This window comes from Notamacropus eugenii, chromosome X (assembly GCF_028372415.1).
Source record: "Notamacropus eugenii isolate mMacEug1 chromosome X, mMacEug1.pri_v2, whole genome shotgun sequence".
Classification (NCBI taxonomy): Eukaryota; Metazoa; Chordata; class Mammalia; order Diprotodontia; family Macropodidae; genus Notamacropus; species Notamacropus eugenii.
The window spans coordinates 28,579,764-28,597,223 of NC_092879.1; the positions used below are offsets into that span (position 1 = coordinate 28,579,764).

The 17,460-nt window shown below is 39.6% G+C and overlaps 1 protein-coding gene across 1 annotated transcript; it reads left to right on the forward strand.

The window, feature by feature from the left end:
- The first annotated feature begins 4,683 nt into the window (after nt 1-4,683).
- On the forward strand, nt 4,684-6,328 carry LOC140515146 (radial spoke head protein 3 homolog). Its single transcript, XM_072625696.1, has one exon. It carries the CDS (start codon nt 4,837-4,839, stop codon nt 6,004-6,006), a length of 1,170 nt encoding a protein of 389 aa, XP_072481797.1. The 5' UTR covers nt 4,684-4,836; the 3' UTR covers nt 6,007-6,328.
- The last annotated feature ends 11,132 nt before the right edge of the window (nt 6,329-17,460 follow it).

Sequence of the window (17,460 nt, forward strand, 5' to 3'; positions counted from 1 at the left end):
AAAATGGGAATTTATTTTTCCTGATTATGCATGCTTCTTACAAGGGTTTGGGGGTTTTTCTCCCCAAAACAGCCTATGCTGCTCTCACATATTATCATTATTTATGTGGTTGTTGTCCTTCGTCTTCGAACAGGACCAAAATGACATCACCATTGTAAAGTGAAATTTCAGTGTGTCCAACTGTGGCTGATCAGAGCAATATAAGCTTGGAATGCTCTACCACAGGTTGGGCACAGATAGTCCGTATTTGGGGTGGATATCCCAAATTTGAGCATCCTGCATTTACTTTGGGCTGTCTCAATTCTGCTTTGCTCAAAGAGCACAGTCCTGTGCCAGTGTCTCCCTTGTTGCACAGTCAGATCCAAAGTTCTTGAGAGAGACGTTGAGAGTGTCCTTGTATCATTTATTCTGGCCACAATGTGATCTCCTGCTCCATGCAAGTTCTCCATAAAATAGTCTTTTGGCAAGTGTACATTTGGCATTCGAACAACGTGGCCAGCCTATCAGAGTTGCGCTCCCTGAAGCATAGTTTGAATACTTGGCAGTTCAGCTCGAGCAAGGACTTCAGCGTCTGGTACCTTATCCTGCCAGGTGATCCTCAGAATCTTCCTAAGACAGTTCAAATGGAAGCGATTCAGTTTCCTGGCATGGCACTGGTAGACTGTCCATGTTTCACAAGCATATAACAATGAGGTCAGCATAATGACTCTGTAGACCTTCAATTTGGTAGTCAGTCTAATACCTCTTCCCTCCCAAACTTTTCTTCTGAGCCTCCCAAACACTGAGCTAACTCTGTCAATGCGTGCATCAACCTCATTGTCAATGTGTACATCCCTGGAAAGTACACTACCAAGGTAAGTGAACTTATCCACAGCATTGTAATGGTTATCACTCTGGACTCTGAATCCAGTGATCCAAGTTCAAATCTTGGTGGGACATTATTTATGTTCCCTAAATTCAAATAACTTATTTTGTGCAGAGACTTGAACTACAAAGCTATATTATAAATTTTGCGAGGTCAGCAGCCCTGCCTTATTCAACTTTGTAGGACCCTGGTACCAAGCTTAATACCTTGCCCATTGAATTAAAATTGAACTAATTCCTATACGCTGACAAAGATCTCTACATGAGACTGAGAACAGTCATCAATCACACCATTTAAGAAAGTTGTGGGAGAAGATGTCCAAGAAGGATTTCAGCTGAAGAAGGAGAAGGAATTAAGAAAGTGATTGATTCAGAGAGGTCTGGGATTGACAGGAAGGCCAGAGATTGAATTTATGGAGGGAAAATTTGGGAGAAATTCAGAAACTAAAGGAATAAGAAGACATGCAGAAGAAAAGGATATGAAGAGAAGGAATCAGAAAGAAAGATGAGTTTGAGGAGAAACCAGAAGAGAAGGCTTAAACTCGGGGCAGGGGGAAGGGACAAAGAAGGCTAATGGAGAAGCTAGACAAAGTTAGTGAGAGAAAGGAATGGATGTTGGAGCTGGCAAGGCATTAATTAGGTGTTAAAGAGATGAGAAAGAGAATGCCAACTTCAGGCTCGTAACCTACCACTAACAATTGGCCACAGCAGTTCATCAGTCGTTCCTAAAAGAATGAAAAAGATGGAAGGGCTTGCTTCCAGTCGATATGAAGAGCAGGCTGAATTTGCAATGAGTGTTCAGTATTACTACCAAGGCCAAGTGACTGAAGCCTATGTGCAAGTCTCCAGATGGGCTCCCTCCTCACACAGAAAGTAAAGGAGCCTTTCTATCCTCCAGGTCATCAAAGAAAAGAATAAGAACAATAGTGGACACTTATAGAGCACCTACTATGTGCCAGGCACTGTGTTATACAATCATTTGGTCTTCACAACAACGATAGAAAGTAGGTGCTAGTATTATTCTCATTTTACAGGTGGGGAAACTGAGTCAAGGGGGGTTAAATGACTTGCCCTGAGTCACACATCCCAAATGTATCCGAGTCAGGACTTGAACCCAGATCTCCATGGCTACAAGGCCAACTCTCTATCCAGTACACCATGCTGCCTCTCCTGGCAGAGAAAAAAGAAAAAAAAATAGCTAATATTGTATAGCACTTACTATGTTCCAGGCACTGTGCTTACTGCTTTGCAAACATTTCTCATTTGCTCCTCACCACAACCTTGGGAGGGAGGGGCTGTTATTGTCACCATTTTACAGGGGAGGAAACTGAGGCAGACAGAGGTTAAGTGACCTGCCCAGGGTCACACAGCCAGTAAGTGTCTGAGGCAGGAGTTGAAAGATGGGATATCCTGCCAGTCTACAAGATATTCCCAGAGGTTCCCACAAAGACCTACCACAACCATCTACTGCATGCTGAAGAACTGAACAGACTTCCCCCGGAATGGGAGAGGAGGAGCTAGAATCAGCTAATCCTGAATCAAGACAACAAGCATTTTTTAAATTCCTACCATGTTCCAGGCATTGTGCTAAGCATGGAGGATACAAAGAAAGGCCACAGCCCTGTCCCTGTCCTCAAGGAGCTCAGGGTCTAGTGGGGGAGAAAACACACACAACTACACACAAACAAGTTAGGTACCAGGTAAATTGGAGGTGATTTCAGAGGGAAGGCATTAGCATTGAGGAACCAGGAAAGGCTTCTTACAGGAGGTAGGATTTTAGCTGAAATTTGAAGAAAGCCAGGAGGCCAAGAGGAGGAGAAGGAGCATTCCAGGCATGGAAGACAGCCAGAGAAAATGCCTGCAGCTAAGAGATGGAGCATCGTGTTCATGGAGGCTGATATCACTGGATAGTAGAACATATGAAGGAAGTTAAGTGTAAGATGACTAGAAAGGGCTTTAAAAGGCAACAGAGCATTTAATATTTGATCTCAGAGGTAAATAGGGAGCCACTGCAGCTGACTGGATGAGGAGAACAAGGATTAGGTGGACTGAAGTAGGGAGAGACTTGAGGCAGGCTGACTCACTAGAAGATTATTTCAATAATCCAAGTATGAAATGATGACAGCCTGCACCAGAGGGATGGTAGTGATGGTAGTGTCAGTGGAGACACTAGAATCTCTCTTCTCTTTAGCTCTCATCAACTCCACCCCTTTCACTGGTGAGTAACAACAAGCTATCAATCTTTACCAAAGGATCATAGTTCATTCAATCGGCTCTGTGAAACTGGGCTTGTGGCTGCCTTTTCCATTTTGTGTTTCCTTTCCTGAATGGGTGATCAAACATTGTTCTCCAGATATACTCTGGGTTTGGAAGTGAACTTGTGAGTTAGAAGGTTGTAAATATCCTGGATCCCATCAAGTCAGAACTGACTGGTGGCCCAAGGAGGCATCTCTTGTGACTATATGGCTGTCAGAGAAAACTGTCACCAACAAGAGGATTGGCCCAAGTCTATTTCATTTTACAAGAAGATATATGCCAGTAGTTGTTTGAATAGTGCAGAACCAAGGCAAAATGTAAAATATAACAGTCCTGCAAACTGCTTTATGTTTTGACAAAGTTTAAATATAGCCTTCCCGTCAGATTATAACAATAGTTATAAGTGAATGAATCCTGTTTTAAGTTTTTGCCAAATGCCTGCTTGTGAGTATCCTATATTTAGAATTCCTTTTTATATAGCAAATAAATAGCTGTCCCATGCCTGATTTATATTGTACACTAAGTACTATTCCCTTTTGGAGAAATCCTAGACATGAGCTATAACCTAAGCTCTAAGTAAATCTGAACCTAAATCACTGGAGTAGGAAATGAATGAGCTAAAGAATATGAGAAAAGGAAGTTTAATTCCTTTCCTCAGAGGTCATGTTCCCCCAGATCTGAACTACAGGCCTGAGTTAAGAGCAGAAAGACCCTTCAGTGGAAAAGTCAATGGTGCAGTACCCTGGCCCATAAGGGCCCAGCAGCAGATTCCCAATGCTAGATGTTCCACCTTGGGTTAGTGAACGTAGAGAATCTACTTTCTCTGCTAAGTCTATGAGGCTGATATGAAAGAAAAGCTATGGTTCTCCTGTAGAGTTCAAACAATGTTTATAGAGTAATACAGGGGTGTGCTGGTAAATGTTTAACAACCAGGCTCTCCAGAAGAAAAGCAATATATACACACACATTTTTTAAGTTCATCTGCATTATTAATACTTTCTTATATCTAGATAATGAACATAATTATAAATCAAGCCCTGATTTGTATACGTTGCCAATCTCTTTCAGATCAGCACACCCTTGGACGTGTATACACAGGATGACTATAGATACAATATTTATAGTTAAATACAAGTTAGTGTTTATGTTAAATACTAGTTAAATATAAGTGAGGGAAGAGCTACCAGTTGCAGGGTGTACCTAAGGGAATCAGGGAAGGCTTCGTGTAGAAGATGGTGCTTGAGCCACATCTTGAAGGAAGACAGGGACTCTGTCTATGACAAGGACATCTATGAGGAGGAGATGAGGATCGAGGGCACTCTAGGCACAAGGGACATGTTGTATGAGGGGGACAGAATAAAGGCCAATTTGGCAGAGTTGAAGAACACAGGAGCGGAAGTAGTGTCCAATAAGCCTGGAACGCTAGACTAGCATCAGGGTGTGAAGAGCTGTAAGTAGGCAGACGAGGAAGAACTCAACTCCCCGTTGCCCAGCAACCATGCGAGTCATTATGGGTGAGCATTATGCGGTATCTGCAGGGTCACTGGATTGGAACGCCTCGACCACCTCCCCAGAACGCTTCTGGCTCTGCCTGGCGTACTTTCTGCGGCCACTGAGCTCCCGCCAGTGGCACCAGTTGTAGCTCTCAGGGCCGCCCAGCTCCACAGCCTTCTACTGCTTCCTGGCCAAGTAAGTCGGCTGGTTGATAGCGTCACAATGAACTCCACCGTGGCCGACTCCAGTTCCAAATCCAGCAGAATTTACACCTACTCCAGCCCGCCCCGAGCCTTGTCCTGCCAGCGCCGCCGCTACCGGGACAACTTTGGGTCGTCACGTGAAAAGCCTACTCGCTGTGGAAACATTATGCATGACAGAAGGGTTGTCCGAGGCAACACTTACTCTCTATCTTCCTATCAACCGATCTCTCAACAGATTTCTCGACAGGATCCCGTTGAGCTCCAAAGACAGAAGGAGACCAAGAGGAAAGCTCTTGCCAAAAAGCGAGCCAAAGAACATCTTCAACCAAGCACTCCTGAACCTGTAGAAGGTAGGAAGCATGTTGGTGTTCAAACAGAGTTATATCTGGAAGTGCTTGCTGACCGCATGATAGAAGTGGATAAGGCATGTCAAACAGAAGCATTTCTGGACAAACCACCAACACCATTCTTTATTCCAGCCAAAATTGGCCAAGATGCAGCCACACAAATCCTTGATGGTGAGCTGTTTAACTTTAACATGGAAGTCCAACCAATGGTAGAAGTTTTGGTGGCAAAGATCATTGAACAAGCTCTGATGGAAGTCCCGGAGGAGGATGAATTGGCTGAAATACTGTTGCAACAGCAACAGTTTGAGGAATTACAGAATATGGAACTTGCGTTAGCACAGCGGCTTGAAGAGCAAAACAGGCGCATCCAGAAAGAGAAGGAAACCCGCCGAGAGCAACAACTAGCAGTATTCCAGAGACAGAAGGAGGCTGCCCAGAAAATTGCAGCTCACTTATATACTAAGATTTATCTGACTGACCTCCTTCCATGTGTATTTAGGAATCTCCGGGATAGTGGTTACTTCTATGATCGTAGAGAAAGAGAAATTGAGATTGATTTCCTACCATGGTTGATGAATGACGTAGGTAAGAAAATAGAATACAACACGGTGGGGAGAGTAGTACTTGACATGTTGATTCGTGAGGTGGTTGAAAATAGATTGAATATGTTTGAACAGCTTGGAGTTAAACAGTCAAAGAGTTTCCCTGATGAGAATGACAAAGAAAAGAAAGAAGCAATCAAAACAGGAGCTGAACCAGTCGCTGAGGATGCCAAACAACAGGACTCATGGCAGACAAATGGCTCCCTGAAGAAACCAACTTCAGAAAAGAAACATCAGTAGAAAAAAAAGAGAGAGAAGAAGAAATCAGTAGGGAAAGTACCATCTGACTGGAATAAGTGAAAGCAAGTGCCATCAAATAATCAGGAGACCTTCATTCAGGAAGACCATTTGTTATGCGTTGGAAAAAGAAAAGGTTTAACAACAGTTTTCTGGACTGGCTACTCATTGTGAAAATTGTTTTGGGTGGGGGGAAAAGTAAGAAAAAAGTAAAGATTTCTATTTTGTGGTTGGTGAATCAATCAGTTAGCAGCCTCTCTTCATTTAATGTGCACTTTAACAATAAGATTTTCATTTCCCTTACTCATTCTAAAATTCAATAAAACTCAGCATAAAAAATTGTACTTCTGGCCATGGCATTGATATTTCTTTTTATTCTTTCTCTTTTTTGTTGCTATTTGGTCCAGTTCTCTGTTTTGATGAGCATAAGGAAGATTCCTCCACCAATACAGATTTGTATTGTCTTATATACTTATATATACAGTCTTAGGGAGCTTCTGAGGGCACTGCGAAACTAAGATTCAGAACCTGAATGCAAGTTTTCCTGACACTAAGGCCCTTCATATACTATGCTATACTGACATTTTTTAAAAATGTGTTTTGTTCTCTTTATTAAAAAAAGTTACCAAAAGTCACTGAGAAGTCCCAGAATGCTTCACATAGGTACAGTGTGGAAATTAGAGCATTCTACTTTCCTTATTCAAATCATTTTTAACTTACTTAGAATAATAAAGAAAATAATAAATAAATAAAACTATTCTGCATATCCTGACAACTTTTAGATTCAGTGGAAGGTGCCTCAGAATCGAAAACATTTTTAATTACCAGTAACTACCTAAATAGGTATTGTTTTAAATTCCCTTTTAACATTGCACTGAAAAAAACAAAATAAAGTAGTCTTGTAGGCAGTAGCCATAAGAAAATCAAAAGAAAGTAATCCTCTGTGGAAGAAAGGACACAGGGTCACCAGAGACCTCACCCATCCAACCGCAGGACAATAACTCTAAGCTAGGCGTAGGTATCTTCCTTAGGGATTTAGCTTTGTGGCTATTGAATCCAATATCCTTTTCTCAGGACTGACATAGTTCTCACTATCCAACATGGGACAAAGGGAGGAAAAGAAGAAGGAGGCTCCAAACCCAGACCTGTCCCAATGGGGGAGGGGGGCTTAGAAGTGAAAGCAGAAGCCATAGCACTATAGCTTCCCCATAGGTCTCAAGTTGAAAGCACAGCCTAGCAGTAAATGTTCATGACTCACTACTACTAATCCTTGCCTACTTTCTAGACCATGGAAGCTTTAGAAGCAAGGATCAGTATAGACCAGGATTAAGCTAATTCCAGGATGCTCAATTCATTTGGGTCCTGATATCCCTGCCCTACCCCCCATCTATTTTTCCTGTGCCTATCCAATAAGATGTTCTATAAGATAGAAGGATGGATGAGATGCCCCTGATGCACATCTACCTGAGGCCAAATCTACCCACCTCACCTTCCCAAACTGAGTTGTTTGCAACCATTATGATCTAAGTCAAAATTTCTAATATTTGCTCAGATGAAGGATGAGAATGGAAATCCCAAGGAAGCAATGGTCTGTATCAATTTATCTTCGAAAAACCATGCATAGTAATATGGTTAGAATATTCCTACATTGAAAAATTATAATAATATCCATATTTTCAGATAATCTCAGTAAAAGCAAATGCTTATATGCTAAAACAATTTTATTTTGTAAAAAGCATTGGAACATTCAGACATATAGAGTGAAATGAGAGTTTTCTAAGTCACTAGCGTTCTCACAAAAGTACTATATTGTATCAACATGCTTTTGTTAGTTCTGATTACTACTGAATGGTGGAAGAGTAATGTTAAAAAAAAGACAGTTTACTAACTTCAAAAAAAAGATGTATATAGAGGAGTTTATATCTGATCTGAGAGGCCAAGGGTCCTTCCCAACCTTGAGATTCTGTACATATGAGAAAAACACAGTTCTACATGAGGTCTTATTAAACTAAGATAATTTACAATTAATCAGGAGATAAGGGAAAGCTTCATAGGGAAGGTAGATTTAGAGTTGAATATTAAAGGATAGGAAACATTTTGCCATGGGAGTAGGAAGACATACTATGTCTCCACTAAAAGTTTCCCTTCAAATAATGCCTACTTTTTTGGACTTGGGTAAATGACCATAGTTGGATTTTTTTTATAACCTAATTTAGTCTTAAAGGGTTGATTACAGGGTTTGTAAACTCCATAGATTAAGGGGGTGCAGGCTTTTGACGAAAGTTCAAATTTTAGAGAACAAGTCCTTTTATTAAGGGGGCTTGTTCTGCGAAGTTTGGATTCAGTCAAAGGGCCACACTTGAGGACTTGGAGGGCCACATGTAGCCTCAAAGCTGCAGGTTCCCCACCCTCACAGAATTAAAGGGGAAAATGAAACTTTTTTTGAGCTGCAGATCTTCTCGTAAGGATAGCTTCCAACAGAGGATCTGCCTTGCATCAGGAAGGCTCAGGTTTAAATCTGGCCTCTAGAACTCAACTAGCTGTTGGACAGTAGGCAAGTCACTTAACCTCTCACAGACTCAAGTGACTCTAAGACCAAATTACAGCGGAAATGTGGGTACGTATCTACATTAGAAGTAGAAGAGTTCCCTACTCATATGAAATCTGGACTCCACCTGTCCAAATTTTATTACCTTACAAGGTTATTGTAAGGACCCAATGAGGAAGTGTATGCAAAGTCCAAAATAAATGTGAGTTATTCCTATGTAGCACTTGAGACACCCCTCTCCCAGATATGGAGTGACCAGAATAGCTTCCCCAGGATCAAAGCACTCTGTAAGTCCACATCCACTCAAACACTGGTGTGTTCACTGTCTCCACTCAGTCAGATGACACAAGTGCTTTAAAGTAAAGATACCTAATGGAATAGTATAATAAGAAAAGTCTCAATAAAACACTCTTCTTCCTCTAAGCCCAAAACACGCATTTCCACAAACGCCACACCCCTTCAGTGGGGAGAGTCAGCACACGTCGTCATGAAGACTATACAAATAGGGAACATATGTATCCAGGGCATGTGTGTGGGAGAGCAACTCCCTCTTCTAAGGCCCACTGTAGGACTACTGATGTCCTCTGTTGGTGTCACTGTGCTTCTCTTACTTGGCCTTTGACCTTCAGGGTGTATAATCTCCCTGGGTAGTTTGATGGTTTCCACTGCTTTTATGGTAATTGCTAGTGACTGCTAAGTACAAAGGCTCAGTTTAGTGTTGTTTCACCGCTATCCAGTGGTCCTCTGGTGGCTGTCTCACTGGATACTTCTCCCTGCAACCAAGTTCTGGATTTGATTTCTTCAAGGTCAGACAAATCATCTCAGGTTTAGTCTGCTAGGGTATAGTGGCTAGAAGCTCTCCCTGATAAGAGCTCTTAAGTCATAGCCACCACATCATGCTAACAAAGCCAGACAGAAAGAAAGCACCTGGGATAAGACTAAGCCTAGACAGAAATTATATCCTTTCTTCCAGACAATTTTCTTATGTAGAGTTAGACATTTTCAAGATCATCTCTGGCCCGACATATACATGAATCTGAGCCAGAACAAAAGATAGGCTAAGAAAGTCATTCCCCCAACCGATAAATGGTTGAAGGATATAAATAGGCAGTTTTCAAGGGAAAAAAATCCAAGCTATCTACAGTTATCTGAAACAAATGATCTAAATAACTAATAGAGAAATGAAAATTAAAACTCTGAAGTTGCACATCATACCCATCATACTGGCAAAGTTGACAAAAAGAAAATAACAAATGTTGGAGGGACTTCAGGAAAGTATACACATTGATTCACTTTTGGCAGAATTAATTTGTCCCCAGCCATTCTGCAAAGTGATTTGAAACTCTGAGCCAAAAATTATTACACTGTGAAGGCTTTTTTGATTCAGAAATACTACTACTAGGGCTATATACCCCAAGGAGATCAAAGGAAGGGGAAAAGAAATATCTTTTATGTACAAATTTTTTTTCTGGCAGTTCTTTTCTTAAGAATGTCGTTATTTTATTTTTCTCAATTGCATGTAAAAACAATTTTAATAGTACTTATTTTTTTCCAATTACACATGAAGACAATTTTTAACACTCATTTTAAAAAAATTTTGAGTTCCACATTTTCCTCCCTCCCTCCCCATCTCCCCCCTATAAAACAGTAGGCAATTTGATATAGGTTATATATGTGCAATCATGCAAAACATATTTCCATATTAGTCATGTTGTGAAAAAAGAAACAGACCAAAAGGAAAAGAAAAACATTCAAAAAAATAAAGTGAAAACAGTATACTTCGATCTTCATTCAGACTCCATCAGTTCTTTCTCTGGAGATGGATAACATTTTTCATCATGAGTCCTTTAGAATTGTCTTTGTAATTTAATGTAATTAAAATTATCCATTTTATTTCATGTGATCCTCTCTATCTTGTTCGGTCATAAATTCTTCCCTTACCATACATCTGACAGGTAAAAATATCCCATGCTCCTCTAATTTGCTTATGATATCACCCTTTATATCTATTCATGTATCCATTTTGACCTTATCTTGGTATATGGTGTGAAGTATTGGTCTATACCTTGTTTGTCTCAAACTGCTTTTCAGTTTTGCCAACAATTTTTGTGAAATAGTGAGTTCTTGTCCTAAAAGTTTGGATCTTTGCATTTATCAAATACTAGATTACCATAGTTATTTATTATTGTGTATTGTATGCCTGATTTATTCCACTAATCCAATAGATGCTATTATTCCCATTTCTGGGATGAGAAAACTGAGGCTTAGAGATGTTATATGACTTTCCTAGGGTTACATAGCTAGGAACACCAACCAAAGAGATTGATTTGGGATTAGCTCTTGAGATCAAAGCCATAAAAACACAGAGCCTTTGATTCAGGGCCAGGGATTACACAGACAAGAAAGATAAGGTTCATAAACTTATATGGCAGACTTAGAGCTGGAAGGGACCTTAAAGGCCATCTGGTCCAATCCCTTCATTTTATAGAGGAGGAAACTGAGGCCCAGGAAGGGAAAGGGACTGGTCCATGGCCACCCAGGTAGTAAGCATCACAAGTGGAATCTTTTCACTCTGCTGCCTTTGTTGGTGCACAAAGAGGAAGTGATTTGCTTATGTTCCCACAGATAGGAAGTAGCAGAATTGGAATTCAAAGATCACTAAGTCAGGATAAGTGAAATGAATTATCCTAAAGACGCAAGTGTGAAGTCAAGTCAACAGACATTTTTTAAGTGCTAGGGGGCATGGTGGATAGAGGGCTGGGCCTGGAGTCAGGAAGACCTGAGTTCAAATATGACCTCAGACACTTAGCAACTGTATGACCCTAAGCATGTCACTTCACCTCAGTTTGCCACAGTTTTTCCTTCTGTAAAATGAGTATAATAATGGTAACTACCTCATAGTATTGTTGTGAGGATCAAATGAGATAATATTTGAAAAATGTTTAGCACAGTGTCTAGCAGATATAAATAGGCATTATATAAATGTCAGCTATTATCATGATAATACTTGTGGTTGTTAAGTCATTTTTCACTCATATCTTTGGTCTTCTTTGGCAACAAAGGACGAACACACACACACACTCATATCTGTCTCTTCACAGAAAGCCCATTTGGGGTTTTCTTGGCAGAGATGCTGCAGTGCTTTGCCATTTCCTTCTTTAGCTCCTTTTACAGATGAGGAAACTGAGGAAAACAGGGTGAAGTGATTTACCCAGTCACACAGGTAGTAAGTGTCTAAGGCTGGATTTGAACTCAGGAAAATGAGTCTTCCTGACTCCAGGGCTAACTATTCCTATTTTCCTACTAGAGATAGGTCTCTGTTCTCAAGGAGCTCCCAGTCTGATGGGAGAGACAATGTAGAAACAACTCTGTACATACAAGAGATATGCAGGATAACATAGAGATAATCGCCAAAGAGAAAGCACTAACATTGGGGTGGGGGAGAGGCAGGCATCATAGAAAAGCTTCTTGTAGTTGGTAGAATTTTAGCAGAGACTTGAATGAAGCCAAAAGACAGATATGAGGAGGGAGAGTATTCGAAACACGAGGGACAGTCAGTGAAAATGCACAGTCAGGGGATGGAGTGTCCTGTGCTAGGAACAACAGGGAGGTCAGTGTCACAGGCTCCTGGAATATATGATAGGGAGGAAAGTGTAAGAACACTGAGAAGGTAGGAACAGACCAGGTTATGAAGGGCTTTGAATGCTACACAGAGGATGTTTTTATTTGATGCTGGAGGTGAGAGAAAGCCAGTAGAGTTTAATGAATAGGAGAGTAATATGGTCAGACCTGCACTTTGGGAAGATCACTTCGGCATTTAAGTGGAAGATTGGCAGGACTGGGGAGAGAGACCTGAGGCAGGGAGACAGACCAACTGGTTATTGCAGCAGTCCAGGCAAGGGATGATGAGGGTCTGCACCAGGCATAAAAGTGAGATTCTACAAAGGTGGAACTGACAGGCCTTGGCAACAAATTGTGTGGGGGGGAGTTGAGTATGACACTAGGGTTTGAGAAAGAGTAACTAGAAGGGAGACGGTACCCTCGACAGTAAAGTGAAAGATAATGAGTTAATTTTAGACATACTGCATTTGAGGTGTCTATAGGACACCTCAATATGCAGTATTGGCACATGCAGTATGAAGGCATTGCAAACAACCAATATTTGTCAAGTAGTGTTTTTTTTTTCCAGTTGTTAAACCAGCTTCACTACAAAAAGGAAGCCAATTTTGAAGTCCTTCATTTTAATAAACTGTGGGTAAATTCACTTTTCAGCATTCAAAGATTTTAAGCAGATTATCCACTTGGTCTGCTTATTTTCCCCAGGAAGACTGAATTTCGATTCTAAATTAATAATTTCAAATTGATTTGAGTTGTTCAGCCAATCTACTAAGGATCCAAGACAAATTTTCTTTGTTGTTCATTAATTCTATCATACAAATTTTTGTCATTGCTCTGTGCCTCAGAAACTTACATAACCAAATAAAGATTTTTGCTTTTCTTACAACAATTTCTACATTTCTATATTTATTTTTATGTTTTCCAATGCAAAGATTTCTCTACAGATAATGGATACACCTTCAAAGCAACAACATGAGGAGAGTTTAGTTGAAAATACCCTAACCCCCACATGAAATCAGTCATGAAGTCTTGTTGATTATAATTCCACATCACTCAAAATGATCCTCTTTTGCTCACTTGTCACATCAGTAATTCAGGCCCTTATCATCTCTCACTTGAAATTATTTCAATAGCCTCCTATATTAGTCTCCCACTTCTAGTCTCTCTCTTCTCCAATTTATCCACCATACAGCTGTCAAATTGATATTCCTAAAGAATAGGTCTTACTCTGTTATTCCCCTGGTTTCCTATTCTCTCTGAAATAAAATATAGACTCCTTCATTTGGCATTTAAAGGCCTCGGAGATTTGGTTTGAATCTATCTTTGTAGACTGATTTCATGGTAGTTATGCCTTCCACATTGTGAGGGTTTAGGGGTGTAGCACCCCAGTAATCTGAAAAATCCCCATAAAAATTTTAGACCCTCTCTTCATAACAGAAAAATCTGAATTGTTTCTTTTTCTTTTATGGGGTGTTTACACTACCTTATTGTAAAATTTGGATTAATTATTTGGTCATAGGCTTTATGTCATCTGCCAGCCTTTTCATGTTGTCTGTGGTTTCTGTGAAACTCCCCAAGAATTCCCACTTAATTTCTTATGCTGACCCTGGATATATTGAAAGTGCAATGGGGAAAGTCGAGATGTGGAAGGGATAACTGAACTCTTCTTCATGTAGTACTGTCCTGCTTATTCAGCATTCCAGCTCCTTCCTCCATGTCTTTGTGTAGATGATTCCCCAGGCCTGGAATGTCCTCTCTCCTCATCTCTACCCCTTGGGAGTCCTAGCTTCCTTTCAAGGTTCAGCTGAAATGCCACCTCCTACACAAAATGTCTTCTGATCCCCATAACTGTTCTTCTCATTACATATATTTCGTATTTCCTTAAATGTCTACATGTTGTCTCCTCCCATCCTCCCCAGAATGTAAGTCCCTATAGGGCAGAGATGATTTAATTTTAATTTCTGCATCCTCAATGCCTAGAACACGCTACTGAACATAGTAATTAATCAATACCTGTTAGATGGATGGATGGAAAATGGAGAGAGGAAGGCAATAAATATTTATATAGCAACTACTATGTGCCAGGTACTATGCTAAGTGCTTTGCAAATACTATTATCTCAACTGATTGTTTGAGATCTCATTGAGTTCATTGGATCCTAGAAAAATTTATTGTATCCAGTGATTAAAGTTGCTTGTGGAAGTTGTCATTTGATTTCTGATATTGACAGAAATGGTTTTCCAGAACTGCCTTGCTGTACCATTTTTTTTTTAAATTTTAAGGTAAGAAGTATTTTTTAAACTTGTCCCTCATACTCTTTATTACCTATTAAGCACCTTTTTAACTTTTAATTAATTTTATTTATTATCAGTGTTCTACAATAACTACCATATAACTTAGATTATTATTTTTCCCTCCCTCCCCCTTACCTCCCCGCTCCCTCCCCAAGATGGCATACAATTTTATATAGGTTCTACACATACATTCCTATTAAATACATTTTCACTATAGTCATGCTGTGTAGAAGAATTAAAATGAATGGGAGAAATCATATAACAAACCAAAACGTAATACACACACAAAAATGATCTGCTACATTCTGTGATTCAATTTCATAGTTCTTTCTCTGGATGTGGAAGGCATTTTGACTTAGAAGACCACCAGGAATTTTTTTAGGTCCTTGCATTGCTATGAAGCTCCAAGTCTACCAGAAAAAACTCTCACACACTGTGGTTGTTGCTGTGTACAAAGTTCTCCTGGTTCTGCTCCTTTCACTCAGCATCAGATCATATAAGTCTTTTCAGGCCTCTCTGAAGTCTTCCTGTTTCTTATTTTCTTATGGCACAATAGTATTCCATTACATTCCTATACCACAATTTATTCAGCCATTCCCCAATGGATGGGCATCCCCTTGATTTCCAGTTTTTGGCCACCACAAAGAGTGTTGCTATAAATGTTTTTGTACATGGGGACCCTTTCCCATTTTTATGATCTCTTGGGGATACAGTCCTAGAAGCAGTATTGCTGGGTCAAAGGGTATGCATATTTTTGTAGCCCTTTGGGCATAGTTCCAAACTGCTCTCCAGAATGGTTGGATCAGCTCACAGCTCCACCAACAATGTATTAGTGTTCCAACTCTCCCACATCCTGTCCAACATTTGTCATCTTCCTGTTCTGTCATCTTTGCTAATCTGATAGGTGTGATGTGGTACCTCAGAGTTGTTTTGATTTGCATCTCTCTAATCAAAAGTGATTCAGAGCATTTTTTCATATGACTATAGATATCTTTAATTTTTTCCTCTGAAAATTGCCTGTTCATATCCTTTGACCATTTATCAATTGTATTTTTGTACATTTGACTCAATTCTCTATATATTCTAGAAATGAGGCCTTTATCTCCAACATTAGCTGTAAAAATTCTTTCCCAGTTTTCTACTTCCCTATGAATTTTGGTTGCATTGGATTTGGTTTTGCAAAAACTTTTCAGTTTAATGTAATCAAAATAATCCATCTTGCACTTCATAATGATTTCTAGCTCTTCTTTAGTCAAAAATTTTTCCCTTCTCCATAAATCTCATAAATACACTATTCCTTGCTCCACCAATTTGTCCATAGTATCAATCTATACCTAGATCGTGTACCCATTTGGATTTTATTCTTGTGTATGGTGTCTTATTAAGCATTTTTTAAAATGCCAAAAGAAAAACAAAAACAATTTCTTCAATTCTTAACTACATAATTCAGCAAAAAATAATAATAGCCCTGTCCAAACATAGATCTCTCTTTCTGCATTTTAAGTTCATCACCTCTTTGTCATAAGGTAAGTGGCTTATTCCATCTTCTTTTATTTAGATGCCATAATTTATGCAGGCCTTGATCAAAGTTCTAAAATCTTCTACAGTTGTTTTTCCTCTGTAATATTGGTGTCATTTATCAATTTTTTCCCCTAGTTTTGCTGAGTTTACTCGGCATTAGATCATAAAGATTCTACCAGATTTCCTCTGAAACTGTCCATTTCATCATTTCTCAAGGCATAATAGTCCATGACACAACTATACTACAAATAGCTGTACAGACCCTTAATTTGCGATATTTGACTACCATGAAAAGTTATTGCAAATAATTTTTTTCATATACCACCTTTCCTCATTCTTTAATCTAAGGCCTAACAGTGATATAGCCAGGTCAATGAGTGTACAAAGCTTGGTGACTTTGGAGTTTTCCAGAAGGCTGGATCAATTCACAGCTCCACCAATAGTGCTTTCATGAGTACTCCTCATTTCACAGAGGCCCTCAAATATTTGTCATTTTCCTCTTTGGTTATCTTTGCAAATCTGACAGATGTGAGAAGGAACCTCAGGTGTCTTTAATTTGCATTTCTCTAATCATTCGTGATTTTGAGCAGAGGTGGCAAGCTTGAACCACATTAAAATGTAATTGGGAAATATTTAAGAAAATAAAAAAATATAGATAATGTTAATTTGTGGTTTTTTAAGACAATACGCAGCAGTAGGCATCTGTTTTTGAGTCTGATACCACTGCCTTAGAGATTCTTTTCATATGATTACTGATAGCTTGGATTTCTTCCTTTGAAAATGGCTTGTTCTCAGGGATAAAGGCCTCATTTCTAGAATATATAGAGAACTGACTCATATGTACAACCATACAAGTCATTCCCCAATTGATAAATGGTCAAAGGATATGAACAGGCAATTTTCAGAGGAAGAAATTAAAGATATCTATAATCATATGAAAAAATGCTCTAAATCACTATTGATTAGAGAGATGCAAATGAAAACAACTCTGAGGTACCACATCACACCTATCAGATTGGCAAACATAACAGAACAAGAAAATGATAAATGCTGGAGAAGATGTGGGAGAGTTGGAACACTAATTCATTGTTGGTGGAGCTGTGAGCTGATCCAACCATTCTGGAGAGCAATTTGGAACTATGCCCAAAGGGCTACAAAAATGTGCATACCCTTTGACAAGAGATCATAAAAATGGGAAAGGGTCCCACATGTACAAAAATATTTATAGCAGCACTCTTTGTAGTTGCCAAAAACTGGAAGTCAAGGGGATGCCCATCAATTGGGGAATGGCTGAATAAATTATGGTATATGAATGTAATGGAGTACTATTGTGCCATAAGAAATGATGAACAAGAAGACTTCAGAGAGGCCTGGAAGGACTTATATGATCTGATGCTGAGCAAAAAGAGCAGAACCAGGAGAACTTTGTGCACAGCAATGACCACAGTGTGCAAGAGTTTTTTCTGGTAGATTTGG

Excerpts from the sequence above, each read along its gene's own strand:
- LOC140515146 (XM_072625696.1), top strand. The coding sequence starts at position 4,837 with ATGAACTCCACCGTGGCCGACTCCAGTTCCAAATCCAGCAGAATTTAC.